This window comes from Balaenoptera borealis (genome assembly GCF_965194805.1).
Source record: "Balaenoptera borealis genome assembly, chromosome: 18".
Taxonomy (NCBI): Eukaryota; Metazoa; Chordata; class Mammalia; order Artiodactyla; family Balaenopteridae; genus Balaenoptera; species Balaenoptera borealis.
In genome coordinates this window covers 45,393,288-45,410,503 of record NC_138877.1, presented here as the reverse complement: position 1 = coordinate 45,410,503, position 17,216 = coordinate 45,393,288, and the positions used below count along the sequence as shown (strand labels likewise).

The window sequence follows — 17,216 nt, the reverse complement described above, 5'->3', positions numbered from 1 at the left end:
ATGTAGTGAGAAAATCCAATCTAGTGTTATAAACTTGCTATGGAAAATTCATATATGGATGATTGATATTTACCCTTACACAAGGGACTGATATCCTGTGATCCAAAAGAGATGTGGAAATAGGTAGTATTTTGTATATAATCTGTTACCAGAATGATTTAATCAGAATTTTAACTTTATATTTTACACTTTGATAATGTGAAAAAATATAATTATAAGTGCTTCTCTATTGATACAAGAGTGAAATTGAAGTATATTGGGAAAATGGCTTTTCCCATTTATTAACTGGTAATCTAGATGTAAATAAAAGAAATTGGCTCAATTGAACAGAGAAACAAAAGTAGATAATAGGTATAAGCAGAACTCAAACTCAATCCAAAATAATGAATGTGAATATTTTTCCCTCCTCCATATATTAGTTAATATTAGTTAACCTCAAAAATGCAATCTACTATAAAAATGTAATCCTTGGATAAATGAAGTATAAAGAGAAAATTATCTATTATTCATAAATTTCCGATGCAGTCCCCATATTCAGTAACATTTATTCCAAAGTGTTATTTCTATATCCACATAGTTGGTGATTATGCTTTAACTCTTGTTTTAAATGATAACATAAAAAGTAAATATGTAACGAAGAATTTTTCATATACTTTGATAAAGACAATATAAAGTGAAAGTGTTTAAAACGTTTTGTCACTGAGTGCTTTCTTGACGTAATATGTTCAAAAAATTTATGTACTTACAGCTTTTGCATGTTTGACTAGGACCTTGGTATAAAGCGTCAAAAAAGTCATGAGTAGAGAAATAAGCTGTATAAGTTTGTGAATATAGAAGTGAACTTTTATATCATAGTGTAGGAGCAAGCTGGAGAGATTGCTTTTATGTGAGTCATTTCTGTATGAAGCTATAAACTTTTCTTTTTAGCCAAAGCTGTCCTGGTTTCTTGTAAAATAATAAAGATATCCATTTAATTGATTCTTTTCATTGTTTAATAAAATTGCTTTGTCTGATTGCTGAAGAATTTGAATTGAGTTTTCATTACCCACTTCTGAACAATTTACTCTAAGATCCAGACAGTATTGAGCTAATGAGTTTGAATTTATATTGAACCTTAACTGTCTTCCTGAAGTAAATGGAAAAAAAATCATGGCAGCAACTAAGTATTCTTCATTAAAAATTATGTCTTAGAGATTTTACAATGAGGCTCTTAATAGAGCTAAAACATTTAAATTGGAGTTTTACCAACTTTGCTGTTTCTAAGTGTATTATATGGAAACATGGTTTCTTTTCCTTTTTTAAGAAATGAAAACTCATAAACTGACAGGGATATTACAGAAACTTTCTTTCAAGTGGGTAGTTTGTATATTCAACAGATTCAGTTAAACAATAAATTAATGGTAAAATAATTTAATCTGAGAACATGCTTAAATTGAAATGATATATAAAAACCTTCCAAGGAGTACCCTATTAAGGTGTTTCAAGATCTATTTAATCTGAGACGTGGCCATGATATTGAAATACACGCCCTTAAAGGTACTGTTCTGACTTTGGCACCTGTATTGCCACAGTCATAAACTTAAGTTTCTCTGCAGTTGAAAACAAGAGATATATTTATTGATTCACACACATTTAATTTATTGCTTTGATATTATTATCTTTTGTAAATGATCTTTGTGTTCCCTGGACCATGTCTGACCAAGTTGGGCATTTAATGATTCTATGTTTAGGATTTTCTGTGGAATTAAATTAGGAACTTTAACTCTGAAGGGTGACTGGGATTCTATTATACAAGGATAACTTTGGGTTCTATAACTATCAGTGTGCTTCAGTTCCAAGAAGTAATTAATTCTCTAGGTATATAATAGAATTCATTTTATATTAAGTTGGTTAGTCAAACAGGAGTAGTCTCCACAAATAGGCTACCTGTTGTAAAAATGTTTTTTTTCAGAAAATTTGAGACTGTATTTAAGAAATAGAAAAACAAAAAGAAAATATGGTTTAGGGGAAATTTACTTACTTGAGCTTATTTCCCAAGAAATCACTTAGCCAATCTCCAAATGTGATTTTTTTTTCCACATCTTTATTGGAGTATAATTGCTTTACAATGGTGTGTTAGTTTCTGCTTTATAACAAAGTGAATCAGCTATACGTATACATATATCCCCATATCCCCTTCCTCTTGCGCCGTCCCTCCCACCCTCCCTATCCCACCCCTCTAGGTGGTCACAAAGCACCGAGCTGATCTCCCTGTGCTGTGCATCTGCTTCCCACCAGCTATCTATTTTACACTTGGTAGTGTATATATGTCCATGCCACTGTCTCACTTCGTCCCAGCTTCCCCTTCCCCCTCCCCGTGTCCTCAAGTCCATTCTCTACGTCTGATATGCTTTTTTAAAACCTCATTTCCAAATATTCAGTAGAAGATTTGGAATAATATTGTATCCAAATAATTGATATTCATTCCCCACAGGCAGCAGTGAAGGTTCTTGGGAAAAGGAAACACTGTACTCTTCCCCACCCCGGGGATCTCAGGCTTCTGTTACCCGCCCCCGCACACCTAGCGCACTTAACCTTCCCGTCAGCCATCCTCTCCACCATCTTCAGCAGAGCCACCTTCTGCCAAATGGTACGATGGCATTTTTGAGCACTAAAAATGATAGTTGCAAAGAATAAAAAAATCTAATGATCGGTTAGTAAAATATAGGACATAGTAGATAGGTACACTACATTTAGACAGCTAAACGTGATAAAGAAAACCATAGTATTTTAAACAAGAATTAGACTGATCAGAAGAATAATGTAGCAAAGAACTGACTGTTTGTATTAAACATAAATGAAGAGTGGTGAGTGATAGAACATGGCACCAAACTGGTTAGCTTTAAGCCTAATTTCCCTGAGTGATAAGTGGGCACTGTTGCATACAAAGGGGACAAATAATTTTCCTTTGACTCTCATTATTAGAACATTTTAAAATGCTTCAATTTTCAATGATTTATGTCCTTAACCATTTTAATTAATGAGATATATCATGTTTCATTGTTTTACTTGAATAGAGAAATGATGATATATGTGTATTTTTTACAGGACTGGAACTGCCTTTTATGATGATGCCCCACCCTCTAATTCCTGTCAGCCTACCTCCAGCATCTGTCACCATGGCAATGAGCCAGATGAACCACCTCAGCACCATTGCCAATATGGCGGCAGCAGCACAAGTTCAGAGTCCCCCATCCAGAGTTGAGACATCTGTTATTAAGGTAATTGTTTAATTACGTGATTGATTTGCCTTAAGCCAAAATCATCTTAAGCCACCATCACTCAATCCATTTTTCTTACTCCACAAGTAGTTCTAACTCTACAAAGCTAAGTGATAGTAAATAGATTATGAGAAAAAAAAGTCACTTATAGTAATTAGAACCAGGGGTACAATATTTAGGCAGGCTAGGCTAACTTGAAGTTCTCTATTATATCTACTAAGGGAGAGATGAACATAGGATTTTAAATGATATACTTCAGATTGTGTGTATGTGCTTATATGTACAGTTGTGTTTGTGTTTGTGGGTATGTGGGTATGTGTGTGTGGTGTTATGAGCCATAAGGTGTGGAAAATAGTATCTGATTTGTTTTCAGAAGACCAGAAGGGTTAAATTATGGTTCTGCCACTTAACTAGCTGTGTCACCTTGGGCATGTAACTAAATCTTTCTGATTATTTCTACACCTAAAAAAATGTGTAATACAGTGTGGGTGTAAAAACTAAATGAAATAATAAAATTGAAATTTTTTGTAAATTCAAAAATACACAGTAAGTGCAAGATAACATTATTGTTATACAGGTATCACATATGTGTATATATACACACTTCTCTGGCTCTCTCTGTATATGTGTGTGTGGGAGGGTATGTGTATACTTTTAAATATGCGTGTGTATACTTTTTCATTCATATTATTTTATAATGTATATTTAAATCAAAGTACTTTATTTATGTATTTATTATTGGAGTATAGTTGCTTCACAATGCTGTGTTAGTTTCCACTGCACAGCAAAGTGAACCAGCTACACGTATACATATATCCCCTCCCTCTTGGACCTCCCTCCCACTCATCTAGGTCATCACAGAGCACCGAGCTGAGCTCCTTGTGCTATACATCAGGTTACCACTAGCCATCCATTTTACACACGGTAGTGTATATTTGTCAATCCCAGTTTCCCAATTCATCCCACCCTCTCCTTCCCCCTCTGTGTCCACCCATCCATCCTCTACGTCTGCGTCTCTATTCCTGCCCTGCGAATAGGTTCATCCGTACCATTCGCATTGTTAGAATAGATTATTAATTTTTAAACTAAATAAAAGATACCTCATGCTGCATTATCCATATTTGACATAATTATTATCTTGTTTTTCTGGATATAATACATGTGAGTTTAGGGGAGTGTCTGGAGCATGTTTCATATAAAAGGCCTTGTTACAATTCTTATTCATTGCTGGTGGTAATGCAAAATGGTATGGCCATATTAGTAGACAGTTTGGTGGTTTCTAATGAAACGAAACATACTCTTACCATACAATCATATGATTTTTATCAAAAGGAGTTGAAAATTTAGGTCTATACAAAAATTTGCCCATGGGTATTTATAGCAGCTGTTTTCATAATTGCCAAAACTTGGAAGCAACCAAGATGCCTTTCAGGAGGTGATTGGATAAAAAAATTGTGTACCTCCGTGTGCGATGACTTTGTTGTTTGCCATTTGTGACAATGTGGATGGACCTGGAGGATATTATACTTAGTGAAATAAGTCAGACAGAAAAAGACAAATACTGTATGTTTTCACTTATATGTGGAATCTAAAAAGTAAAACAAATGAACAAATAGAACAGAAACAGATTCACAGATACAGAGAACAAACTAGTGGTTACCAGAAGGGAGAGGGTTGGGAGGGAGGGGCAAAACAGGTGAAGGGGATTAGAGGTACTGAACTACTAAGTATAAAATAAGTAGGCTACAAGAATGTAATGTACAGCACAGAAAATATAGTCAATATTTTGTCATAACTTTGTATGGAAAGTAATCTATAAAAATATTGAATTACTATGTTGTACGCCTGAAACTAATATTGTAAGTCAGCTATACTTCCAAAAACTGAATTAGCATTTGTTAAGTGAGTGAGCCATGGTTCAACAACAGACCACAAGAAAAAATGAAATAGAGAAGTTTATTACTCACAGGTCATGGAGGAAGTACTTGGCATGCCTCAAGGGACCAGACAGGGGTGTCAAGGCAGAGTGCAGACAGAGACAACAAGGCAGGACCCGAGCCAAATGGCCTTATTAGGATCCATGGGTGGGGTACTTCAGGATTTCCAGGCTGGGGCTGGATTGGCCAATTCAAACCAAAAGAGTAGGGTTTTGGTAAGCCTCCCAGGGGTCTTATCTAAGAAGACTGTTGATCACAAGGGCTTTTGGGGATTCATACCAGGGACTTACATTTGCTCATGACTCTGGCTGCTGTCTAGAGAATGCACTTGCATGAAGGGGGCTAGTGTCAGTTTAAGGTCCCCGAAGGCCACGTGGTCAAACAAAATGGATGCTGAAGCAGCAATACCACAGAGTAGCTTAGCTGAATTCTCACTGCCATACAATGGAATATTATTCAGAGCTAAAAAGAAATGAGCTATCAAGCCATGAAAAGGTATGGAGGAAACTCAAATGCCTACTGCTAAGTTAAAGAAGCTAGTTTGAAAAGGCTACACACTTTATTGTTTCAAGTGTAGGACACTTTGGAAAAGGCAAAACTATGGAGATCCTAAAAAGATCAGTGGTTGCTAGTGGGTGGGAACAGAGGATGAACAGATGGAGAACAGGGGGTTTTTAGGGCAATGAAAATACTCTGTATGGTATTATTGTGATGCATTCAAATCATTATACATTTTGTAAAGACCCTGTCATTACTTATATAGAAAGTTGAATAATATGCAAATGGGAATATTTCATATAATAGTACTCTATAAACAAAGATGTGTACTTGCTCCTTAAATAATTTTTGGAAGTATCCTTACCAGAGGAAAATAACAAGAAATATCACAGGAGGCCAAGATCAACTACCAAAAAATTCTTTCCTGAGAGAATGCCACTGAATGCTACATTGTCATCAGTGAAGGAACTGATTTGTTAATCAAGGTATCGATTCAATTTATGATCATTTTTGATAATAGTTATTACTGAGAATTCAACATTCTCATTGTCTCACTCATTTGAAGCAGTGTTTAGTAAACTCACATGATACATATTAATTAAACTTAATTTAGGGGAAATTTTTATTTTCCCCAAAGAAAATGGTTGACTCTTATGTCACGTTAAAGAGTATGGGACCCAAGTGGGTAATTAGAATAGAGCCTACAAGTTTGTTTGCCTGAAAAGATTCTAAGTATGAAGACCAATTAAAAGTGAAATGTTAAATACCAAAGAAGATTTACCCCCACTGGAAGAAATGATAAAACCAGAGAAAATAGGTTTTGAGGGATCGTCCATATGCGGGAATGTGCTATTTACATTTTTTGACAGTAATGACAAGAATTAAAATTAAAACTCAACCCAAATGAGAATAGCAAAAAGAATTTGTAGGACAGAAGAAAAGCAAAACCATAGCTCTCAGAGTCACAAGCTTAAAAAAATTTTTTGTTATCTATTTCTACGAACTAAAGGAACTCCAATGATTTTCTTATAAACCTATTTATGAAAATGTACCTACCAGTTCAAGCAGTAGAGCAGGGTCTGCAAGCTGCTGAACTTGGGTAAAACCTACGCTGCTGTCAGTTTTTGTATGGACTGTGAATTAAGAATGATTTTACATTTTTAACTGGTTGGAAAAAAAAATCAAAAGAAGAATAATCTTTCATGACACATGAAAATTATATGGAATTCAAATTTTAGTGCCCATAAATAAATTTTTTTGGAACTTAGCCACACTCTAATTTACATAATGTCTATGGCTACTTTCAAATACAAAGGCAGTGTTGAATAAAATATTTGCTAGCTGGCTCTTTACAGAAAAAAATTGCTGATCCTTGAGTTCTGATTAACTCAAACCCATGTGAATCTTAGGCTGTGGTTAATGGAAGCAGCACAAACTAAACTCTCAAGCACCATAGAGCCATAGGATTTGGCATTGAAAGGAAAAGAAATTAAAAGCATTGAGGAAAAGAAAATTATATAGGTGAGGACAGTACCACTATGACATTGTTATTTGCTTTAAATGCAAGCCTCCATGACAGAGTCTGCTCAAGTACTGAATTTAGATTTTCTCTGGTTGATTGTCTTGGACTACTGTAAATATTTTAGTAAGATAACTTTGAGGAGGGAGGAAAAGGACATATACTGTTTACACAGTAATAATTCTACCTTAAATCCCTAATAGCTAAATGTCTAAGATTATATTAAATCATTAGACATTCTGTATTAGTCTATTATGTATCAGTGAAACCCATATACTTTTACTGTTTAATATTCATAGAACATGAAGAGTCATAGGCTTGGGATGTTAGATGTTTTGTAATCCAGCTCCCTCCATGGTGGAGAAATCATTCCTGCATCCTCTCTACCCATTTTAATATATCTATTTTATAGAAGGCCTATTCTATTTTCACCAAATTTAAGAGTGATGAAGGTATTCATTGATCAAATTAAAATTTTCATCTCAATAGCTTCTACTTTAACTTTATTTTCTTGGAAAAATGTCTACTAATTCTTCTGCGGTCTAACCATTTAAATATTTAAGTCCTCTGCTACAGTACCTGTGGTGTTTCTTTTTTCCAGACCAAATATTCTAATTTCTTCTGACAATTTTTCATCAAGCCTCTTGGTTGACCTTCCTTGTCTTAAATAAGCCCCCTCCTCACTACCCCTCTCCTGCATATAACTCTAGAAGTGAACCCACCAGTGAAGAGACCAGAACTAACATAAACCTCAGTTTGGACAATAGTTTATAAATTTAGTCATAATTCATAACTATTTTTGCTAGTTGAATGTGTGGCTCAGTAAATCTCATGCATTTTTGACATGAAATTCTACTAAGCCAATTCTTTATCTTTTACTTGTATTAGGAATTTGCATTTATCCATATTAATTTTTTTATTTTCCAGTCTATTGATTTAGGCTCTTTAGAGATTCTTGAGTGTTAATACTCCGAACTATCATATTAGCTATTTATACCATCTTTGTATCATTTCCAAATTGTAAAAGGATGTATTACTTTATATTACCTTAAATCACTGAGGAAAATAAACAGTATAAATCAAGAGATCAATTCCTCTTGTCATTAGAGATTTCCTAATAGGCTGAAATGTTCTACTAATTGATTCTCTTTGGGAATCATTCATCAAGTAACCCCAAATCCCCCTGAATGAATCAATATTTTTCTCACTTTTATTTAATAAATTCACAATGATATCATAAGGATTTTTAAAAAATGGTTCTTTCTAAAATAAAAAGAAAATTAAAAAGAAGAAAGGCAACATATTTTAATGGTTAAAAACATGGATTCTGGAGGAAGACTTCCTGGGTTTATATTCCAGCTCTGCCATCTCCTAGTCTTATGACCTTGTAAAAGTCACTTAATATCCCTGCCTTTGTTTCCTTTTCCGTACAATGGGGATTATATCATTACTACCTCATCAGGTTGTCATAATGAGTAAATTAGTATTTATAAAATCATTAGAAGTCTTTCTACAGTGACATTATCTTCATCATATCACTGGTTTATTTTCCCCCCAAGTATTCACAATCATCTGTTTAAAAATAAGTTCTAGAATTTTATAGGGAATCTGTGTCAGGCTTTTGAAATATAGTTGCAATTATATAGTAAGACCTCTCTCTCTGTCTCTCTCACTCTCTTTTGCTTGTTCAACCCTTTTCACCTAACAAAAGTAGTGTATTTTGCTTTTGGTGGGTTTGCTAGTTCAGTAGTATACAAAGCAGACTTTTAAATACATTTTTTTTCCAGATTTCACTTTTCTTTAGTGATAATATGGAATTGTTTTTGAGAAATTTGGCAACATTCAAATTATTCTACATTACTGAATAATCTTTCCTCACATGCCACATTACAGCGTTTTTCTGAGAACAGGGAATATGATTTAAATTTGTTAATTTTCTCTGCCAATCTGCTGTTTTGTGTGTGTGTGTGTGTGTGTGTGTGTGCGTGTGAGAGAGAGAGAGAGAGAGAGAGAGAGAGAGAGAAATAGAGATTGTTTATGACATTCTCATTTAAAGAATTAAACATTGAAAAAAATTTTAAATACAATGTATACATTTTCCATTCTCTAATACTTTTTTTTCAAAACAGGTCCCTAAAATACTATATCAATCAGTAAATAGGACTTTACTTGCGTGAAGTTCAAAATGTTTAAAGATTATAAAAACTAGAACCAGAGTAACCGGATTCTTGAAGTAGGTTAAAAAATCTTACAGCAATGTCATTTACCTCATGTTTGCTTTGGGGTACAGAATAGTTTATCTTGGGACAACCATAAATAACCCTAAATGTGTGCATCACTTTTAAACATTTTTTTTTTTTTTGCAAAAAAACTATTTCATCTAAATTTTACTTGGGTTTAGAGAAACAGTTAAGTCTGCTCTCTTAATGTTTATCTGGGTATTGATATTAAATATGAAAAGAGAATGCTAACAAGAAAAAGGAAGTATTAAAACACAACTACCACTAAGGATGCCATACATCAGTGTATTGAAATATAAGACATATTTAGATCCATGAGTTTATAATAATACTAAATATAATATAATTCTCCTTTGGAGAATTCTAGGGAATTGATTCTTTTAAAGGACAAATAAGGGTTTAAATAAGGGTAAAGGGGTGGAATCAAGCATTTTCCTGCCTTTCCCATACAGACTGTCCCTCAGGATAACACAATAATGCACGAGAGAAACTTTCTGTTCATAGAAATCTTCTTGCAAATAAATGAGTATGGAATGATATATTTCGAATTCATCAAATTGCAAGTCCTAATGAGGTGGTGAATCTGGGCTATGATTATCAGTGGTGGCTGGCATCATAAAATGCAACCAAGAAGACATTATGCACTTCCAGTGAAAGCATACACCACCATCTATGAAGTACTCTTGCCCCCAGGTCAACTTGAATCAAGCATCCAGATGCACTTATGCCAGAAATTCAGAGGGCAGAGGAACACAGAGACAAATTAGACCCATCAAGGAACTGTAAACAGTTCATAGAGGTGGTGGCCACTTAGAACATACACAGTGCCTTAACTAGATAAAAAGTTGGCTTTAAACATTTGGCATGAACAGAGTGATGCCAACTGATGGCAATGCTGGCCAAATCAGAACTTACATTTCTTCCTTGCTCTCCTCCCTCTATTCTACCTACTTGACTATAGAAAAGGAGGGACTTCTCTTTTAATTAAGATAATAGTATTTATTATTACATAAGCCTGAGGTATAACTTCTGAGTCAAGACTGCCTTTTGTTGCTCAAAGTAACTGTAGGAGTTTATATTACCAAATAAGAATCTGGAAAGTTACTAGCCTGCCTGAATTTTCATACAGATGTGGGAAAAATATAATTCCCTACCAACACTGAATAAGTTTGAAGAGACAGTAGGAGAATAAAATGAGGTTGTTTATGATTACACTCATGGGTCTTACCACTTCCCCATTTAGCAAAATTGAGCATTTCTTGAGTATCATCATCAAAACAAATAAAAAGCTATGTAAATATCCCTTGAAGCCTCAATTTAGAACTCTGAGCTAAGGAGTTTTGATGGTGGCTACCAGATCTTCTACCAGATGCAAGTATGTTAGGTTTGTTTATGTCTTCCAGAAGTACTTTTTAACATTTTCCTGAACCCAGAATCCCAATCCTATTATTTATCCTTTCTGTTCATTTTTCCAGAATGAGAGAATATGGATGTCACAATCAGTGTGTATGATTCTGGATTTCACTAACAGTATTTACTAGCTGATGATATATGCTCCATGAGGGAAAGGCGTTTTGTCAGTTTTGTTTACTTACATGTAACCAGAGCCTAGAACATTGGCATATATTAAGTGTTTAGTAAATATTCTCTGAACGAATGAATTGAAGTCTGAGTTGTGTTAAAGCTCAGGAGTTTAGGTTTTATAAAGTGCTAGTCAACTTCAATTTCGTAAGGTAAAAGTTGTATTAAGATAAATTTAACATTAGAATATCTTCTCCCCACTTCTATAACGTACTCAATAAGGGAATTGCTAACTGATAAAGAGATGAAAATGAAGATAATTAAAGAGAGCAATATAAAGTAAAGCTAAATGAAATAACCCACTTAGAGAAATGAGTTGTGATTATTTAATCTTACTCTAAGAAAATATTTTAAGTTGATAAAATATAATGCATTTTGTGGTGGAGATGAGGCAGCAGACACAATGCATTTTTTAATGTTTAGTTAATCACATGTGTGTAATACTGAACATTTTATACGTTTTACTTAATTTATTTTTTTATTGAAGTACAGTTGATTTACAATGTTGTGTTAGCTTTGGTTGTACAGCAAAGTGATTCAGCTATATATGTATATATGTATATATTCAGCTATATATATGTGTATATATTCTTTTTCAGATTCTTTTTCCTTATAGGTTATTACAAAATATTGAGTATGGTTCCCTGTGCTATATAGTAGGTCCTTGTTGGTTATCTATTTTATATACAGTAGTGTGTATATGTTAATCCCAAACTCCTTTTTATTTTAGAATTTTAGAATTCATTGTTTTAAATTCCACCTTTGATTCTGAATTGTGGTAGAGACCAATACTTCTTGTTCTACCCAGAGGCAATAAATGCAGCTTTTCCTTTATTGTTATTCTGATACCATTAGTTTATTAGTATGACCTTTTTTTTTTCAGTGAGAGTGTATTCCTCTTACATTTTCATTTATTATTGTGGCTAGTTTTATAAAGATGGAACACTGCAAAAGATTGTGTTTTATTGATTGGTGGAGTTATGATGCAGGACTATAAAGCAGTGTGTTGAAGTATTAAATTAAATATTCTTCCTCTTTGTCCTACTTCAGGGCCATCTTGGAGGTTAAAGGGTCTCACACAAATGAAATGATAAATCCAGTTTACATAGTTTCCCTATAGACATTGAACTGCTTCTTTCTTATTATGTCTGAATAAAACTCATTATCTATTTTGTTTCAGTAATAATTATGAGATTCTCTCCTAAGCAATTCTTTACTGTCTCCATTATTCTACATCTTATAGCATACTCTGGAAAGGCAAGCATATAAATATGATAAAAGAATTAAGCTGTTGAAATAAATTAATTTATTGTGCAACAGTGTATTCAAATCTTACTTGCTCAATGGATTTTACTTTAATGAAATTCTTCAAAGAACAATGCATCATGTTCCAAAGATTGAAATTATACATTAAGTGAAATGACTGAATATGTTGTGTCTCAGTTTATAGAAAGTTTCAATTGAATACTTAAGCTTTTAAAGCATAAAAATTTGCATAAATTAAAATATTTCTTTAAGTAAAAGTATTAAATATTGTCTGTATCCTTTGTTCTTAGACAAAAAATATAATTAAAGTAAAAATAAGCTAAAGCTAAAATAAATACTACAATTTCACCTATGTTTCCTAAGCCTTAAATTATGATTTAAGATTTTAATCTAGCTTATTTTTGACTTAGTTTATTATGTGACCTTTAGAGTGTTATGAATGTATAAGTGAAAAAGTGAATAATGCATGAATGAAAAGAATCATCCAGGAAAACTTTTACAGTTAAATAAAATTGACTAATGAAAAAATTGTTACACTTATGTGGAAAATAAATAAATAATTGTTCAATGGCACAGTCATTGTTACTAGAGTTTTGTGCATTAAATATTTACGTATTTTATGAGTTAAATATCTCAGGAAAAAATCAGTTTTTCATGCTTTCCATTAGTGCCACTGAGAAATCTATTATGACAGGAAACTCAGACTTGCAAAATGATTTTAGAGGGATTGATTTATTTCAAGATTGCACTTTACCTCTATTTGGCTAAACACATGCCACTGAAAATATGATCACTTACATAATTATTAGGAGGAATATTAAAATGTATTGATGGATAAACATTGAGTGAACTTTTGGAGAAAATAGAATGGCTAATTTAGAAAATTTTATTTATATAAAAATATAATAATGTTGTTTCCTAAATATAAACCATGTGTTTCTGCATAATCCAAGGGTTAAGAGTTAGATGTATTAGGAATTAGCTTTAAAGCTTAGCAAACTTATGTACCTCTTTATCAGAATTTCGAGAAATCAAGGTTAGACTCTATATCGTGTATATCTGGTCATATATGCAGTTAACTATAGCATGGCTTATTAATATATTTATACAGACTAAAAAGGAGTTCTATACAGTTTTATAAATCCATACTCTATAATAAATGCACAGATATTCCAAAAATGATACAAACTCCAGCCTTTGAATGCTGCACAGAAGCCAAGATTATCCTTTGATTTGTGATTGCAAGGACTTGATGTGAACTTTATTGCCTTATTTTTAAATTAAAAATTGTGGGATATTTGTGCAATTGAATATATTAAAAAGTATAAAAGGTAAACTATTAATACATGCGATAACCTGAGTGAATCTAAAAAACATTTTGTTGTGTAAAAAAAGCCAGACATAAAAAATATGTACTATATGAGTCCATTTTTATGAAATTCTAGAACCAGCCAAACTACTCCCTGGTGATAGAATTCAGAAAGCTGTTGCTTCTGGGGATGGGAGGAATAGGCTGGGAAGGGGCATGAGAAATCTTTCTGGGGTTATGGAAACAGTCTAGATCTCGACAAAACTCATCAAACTGAACACATAATAAATGTACAGTTTGAAGCTGCTTCATAGCTTAAGGTAGGGGTGAATGTTAAGAAGAAAGATTTATAATCCCAGCTGCTTTTAAATTATAATTAGAAGATAGGAAGTAACTTTTGGCATCCAGATGTGGATTCTCTGCTCTTTTAAATCGTATATGTGCTTTTTGTTTTTCAGAAATGTAGGTCATTTGTTTGCCATGTGAACTAAAGAACTTAGACCATTTAGAAGCATAGCTTGTTTGATTTATTTATTGTGGAAAAAATAATTAATATTGTGTTCATTTTGCATGTTGAGACATAGAGTTTAAAAATACGTCTTGCAACTTTTGAGAGTAGAATTTAGTTGACTCTTTTTTCTTTTTTCCTTCTGGTACAATATTGTTTGACCTGGCAAATTATTTGTTGTAAAGTTTCTTATGGGACTATTTTTTATTCTATGGAATATATATTGAGAAACAGTTTTATGTATGGCTTTTGGAAGAGGGCTTGGCTATCCTGGGGGTTACTTTCATTTTACTTGTCATGATCCTCAAGAATGAAACCTCTGTTGAAGATGTTTATTGACAATGTGTAGGACTGAAAAATTAAAAGGGTATGAAACAAGTGGTGCTCAGTCTTGGATATACGTTAAAATCGCCTGGAGAGCATTAAAAAATACTGGCTTCTGGGCCCCCCTTCAGACTCAGTGTATAAGGCTGCTGTAAGAAAGTACAACAAACTGGGTGGCTTAAAACAACAGAAATTTATACCCTCACATTTCTGGAGTCAAAAGCAAGATGTCAGCAGTGCCATGCTCCCTCTGAAATTCTAGGTAGAATCCTTCCTTGCGTCTCCGTAGTTTCTGATGGTGGCCCGCAATACTTGGCAATCCTTGGCTTGCAGCTGCAGAGCTCAGATCTGTACCTCATCTTCATATGACATTTTTCCCTCTTCACAATTTTTCCATCTTTCACATTTTCCCCATATCTTCACAATGTCCTCTTGTGAAGACATCTGTCATGTTGGATGAAGAGCCCACCCTACTTTAATATGACCTCATTGTAACTAATTTCATCTGCAAAGACCCTATTTCCAAATGCTCACATTCATAGGTATTGGGGGTCAGGACTTCAATCATTTTGGAGCGACACAATTCAACTCATGACCCTCAGTAAGCCAGAATCTTGGGGAGTAAATCCCAGGCATAGGCATGTTGAAGAACTTCCCAGGTGATTCTAATTCAAAGTAGAATTGCAACCCATCACGAGGCTTAAAGGAACTTTTGAGATTGAAGACATACATTACCCTCTTTCTCTGTTAGTACAAAGCCTTGTCTGTTTTCCATATTACATTAGCCTTTGATATTTTGAAAACAGCCTCCTACAGGCCGATTCCATTTTAGAACTTTTTTCTTTTAAAAAGTCTGCTTTTTTCCATATTTGCATCTTTGCACTCTAATCAGGAATAATTTACTTATTATTTATTATGTATCATGTATCAGTTTACTTGTACACTTCCAAATATTTATGAATTATTGAAAAGACTGTTCTTCAAGACCTGTGTGTGTTGATAGCTGAAGGTATAAACATCTTGTTGCTCGAAGAAAATGTTAACAAATGAGTATCGTATTTCTTAATCAGTAACTCTATAATAGCTAATTGGAGACAGTTATACAATACATTTGCACATTGGTCTCATAGGGAAGGTGCAAGACTTAAAGGGGAAGGTATGGAGTGGGACCTGAGTGTTAACATAGAACAGTATCAGGAAACATGATACCAGGTTTCCCTGGGTACAACTAATACATATTTCATGAATTTTCCCTAATATATTTGTGTGGTTGCATTGGAGCTAGGAGCCTGAAAGTTATTAGAATCAAAGAAAATTATTCAAATGTTAAATAATAATAGATTTCCATGATGCCTTAAAATGTGACTGTCTAGGTATATCCAGAGCAGCCCCATAATGAAATAGGTGTTAACAATGCCTCCGGTATTATTATTATGATGTCATGGTGATAATCTGTGTGTTAAATGATCCTAGACACTTGCTGAAGCAATATAATTTATTTAAAGATTTTTTTAATTGATAATTGTCTACAATTAAAACCTGCTTCGTTCTGTTAATTCTTTGCTGTCTAATGGTTCTAAACTGGATGTCTTTTTTGATCTCTCTTTTTATCCAAAGAAGGGATTGACATTTGCCATTACTACAGCGATGTTCACCTATAGAACCATTTTCCTTTCTAGTCTTTCCTTACCTTGACTTGCCTCAAGATAAAAGGTGTCTTTTAATCCAGTTAAATGTTGATGAAAAAATGTGTTTGTCTTCACGTATCTATAGAATTAAGAAAAATCAACATTCCTTAAGCAAAGGTCCAATGTATTTACCTCTTTTCTCCCCCTCCTCACCCCCCAACCATGGTGGTGTAGGAGCGTGTTCCCGACAGCCCCTCGCCTGCCCCCTCCCTGGAGGAGGGCCGAAGGCCTGGCAGCCACCCATCATCACACCGCAGCAGCAGCGTGTCCAGCTCCCCAGCGCGGACTGAGAGCTCCTCGGACAGAATCCGTAGGTGTCATACTTCCACTTGTCACCATTTTAAACTTTAGTAGGTGCAGCTGGCTTTTCTAATCAAAATGCCCTCATTCCAAATAGATCTCAGATGTATCATGTTCTGATGCTTTGTAGCAATAGCCATCTCTCAAAATTATGTTTCCCAGTTTGCAATATCATGAGGTATGGTACTACATAAACAGGTTCTGATATAAACTCCCTCTTTGATGCCACACATAAAGATTTGAGCTATGAAACAGAGAAAGTAAGTAACCTTCTAGATTAGTTTCTGAGGTAAACATCTCCAACTCTCAAATACCTAGCATCCAAGTATACTGTTTATGGTTTATTCCTCTTCGTTCCTTCAATCCCATCCCTGCCATTTTAAAAAATTCACTAATTTTTAAACTTCATCCTTGCATTGACAAAGACATCCACAAAGAGGAATAAAAGAAACAGAATTCAAAATAACTGATTTTTAAAACATTTTGTAGTCATTCAGAAGATCAATAGATTGAAGAGTGTGAAATTGGTTAAATTTTAGGATTTGAATTAGTAACAGTCAATAATGCATATTATCATCACATGTTATTATTATTAAATTCTAAAAAGTAAGGTTATATTTATTTCATGATCACATTTTCAGATATTCAATCCTGGTCCTCATGGCCAAGAAAATTAAGAGTAAAGTTAATACACCATTCAATTAACTGGTTATTTTGTGTATGTACAAGAATCTAATATTGTTTACCAATAAAATGAGCATATTAACAGTGACTACCTTGGTTGCT

General features: G+C 33.7%; 1 protein-coding gene across 3 annotated transcripts in view; it reads left to right on the top strand.

Moving 5' to 3' along the window:
* Nucleotides 1–17,216, top strand: part of DACH1 (dachshund family transcription factor 1) — a 412,485-nt gene that overhangs the window by 277,658 nt on the left and 117,611 nt on the right. For 2 of the 3 annotated variants that reach the window (XM_082365963.1, XM_082365962.1), the window contains exons 4-5: nucleotides 3,088–3,260; nucleotides 16,305–16,440. In XM_082365963.1, coding sequence (XP_082222089.1) covers nucleotides 3,088–3,260; nucleotides 16,305–16,440 — 309 coding nt within the window. Of the gene's footprint in view, nucleotides 1–2,473; nucleotides 2,630–3,087; nucleotides 3,261–16,304; nucleotides 16,441–17,216 lie in introns of all 3 variants that reach the window. The other variant, XM_082365964.1, reaches the window with a different exon arrangement.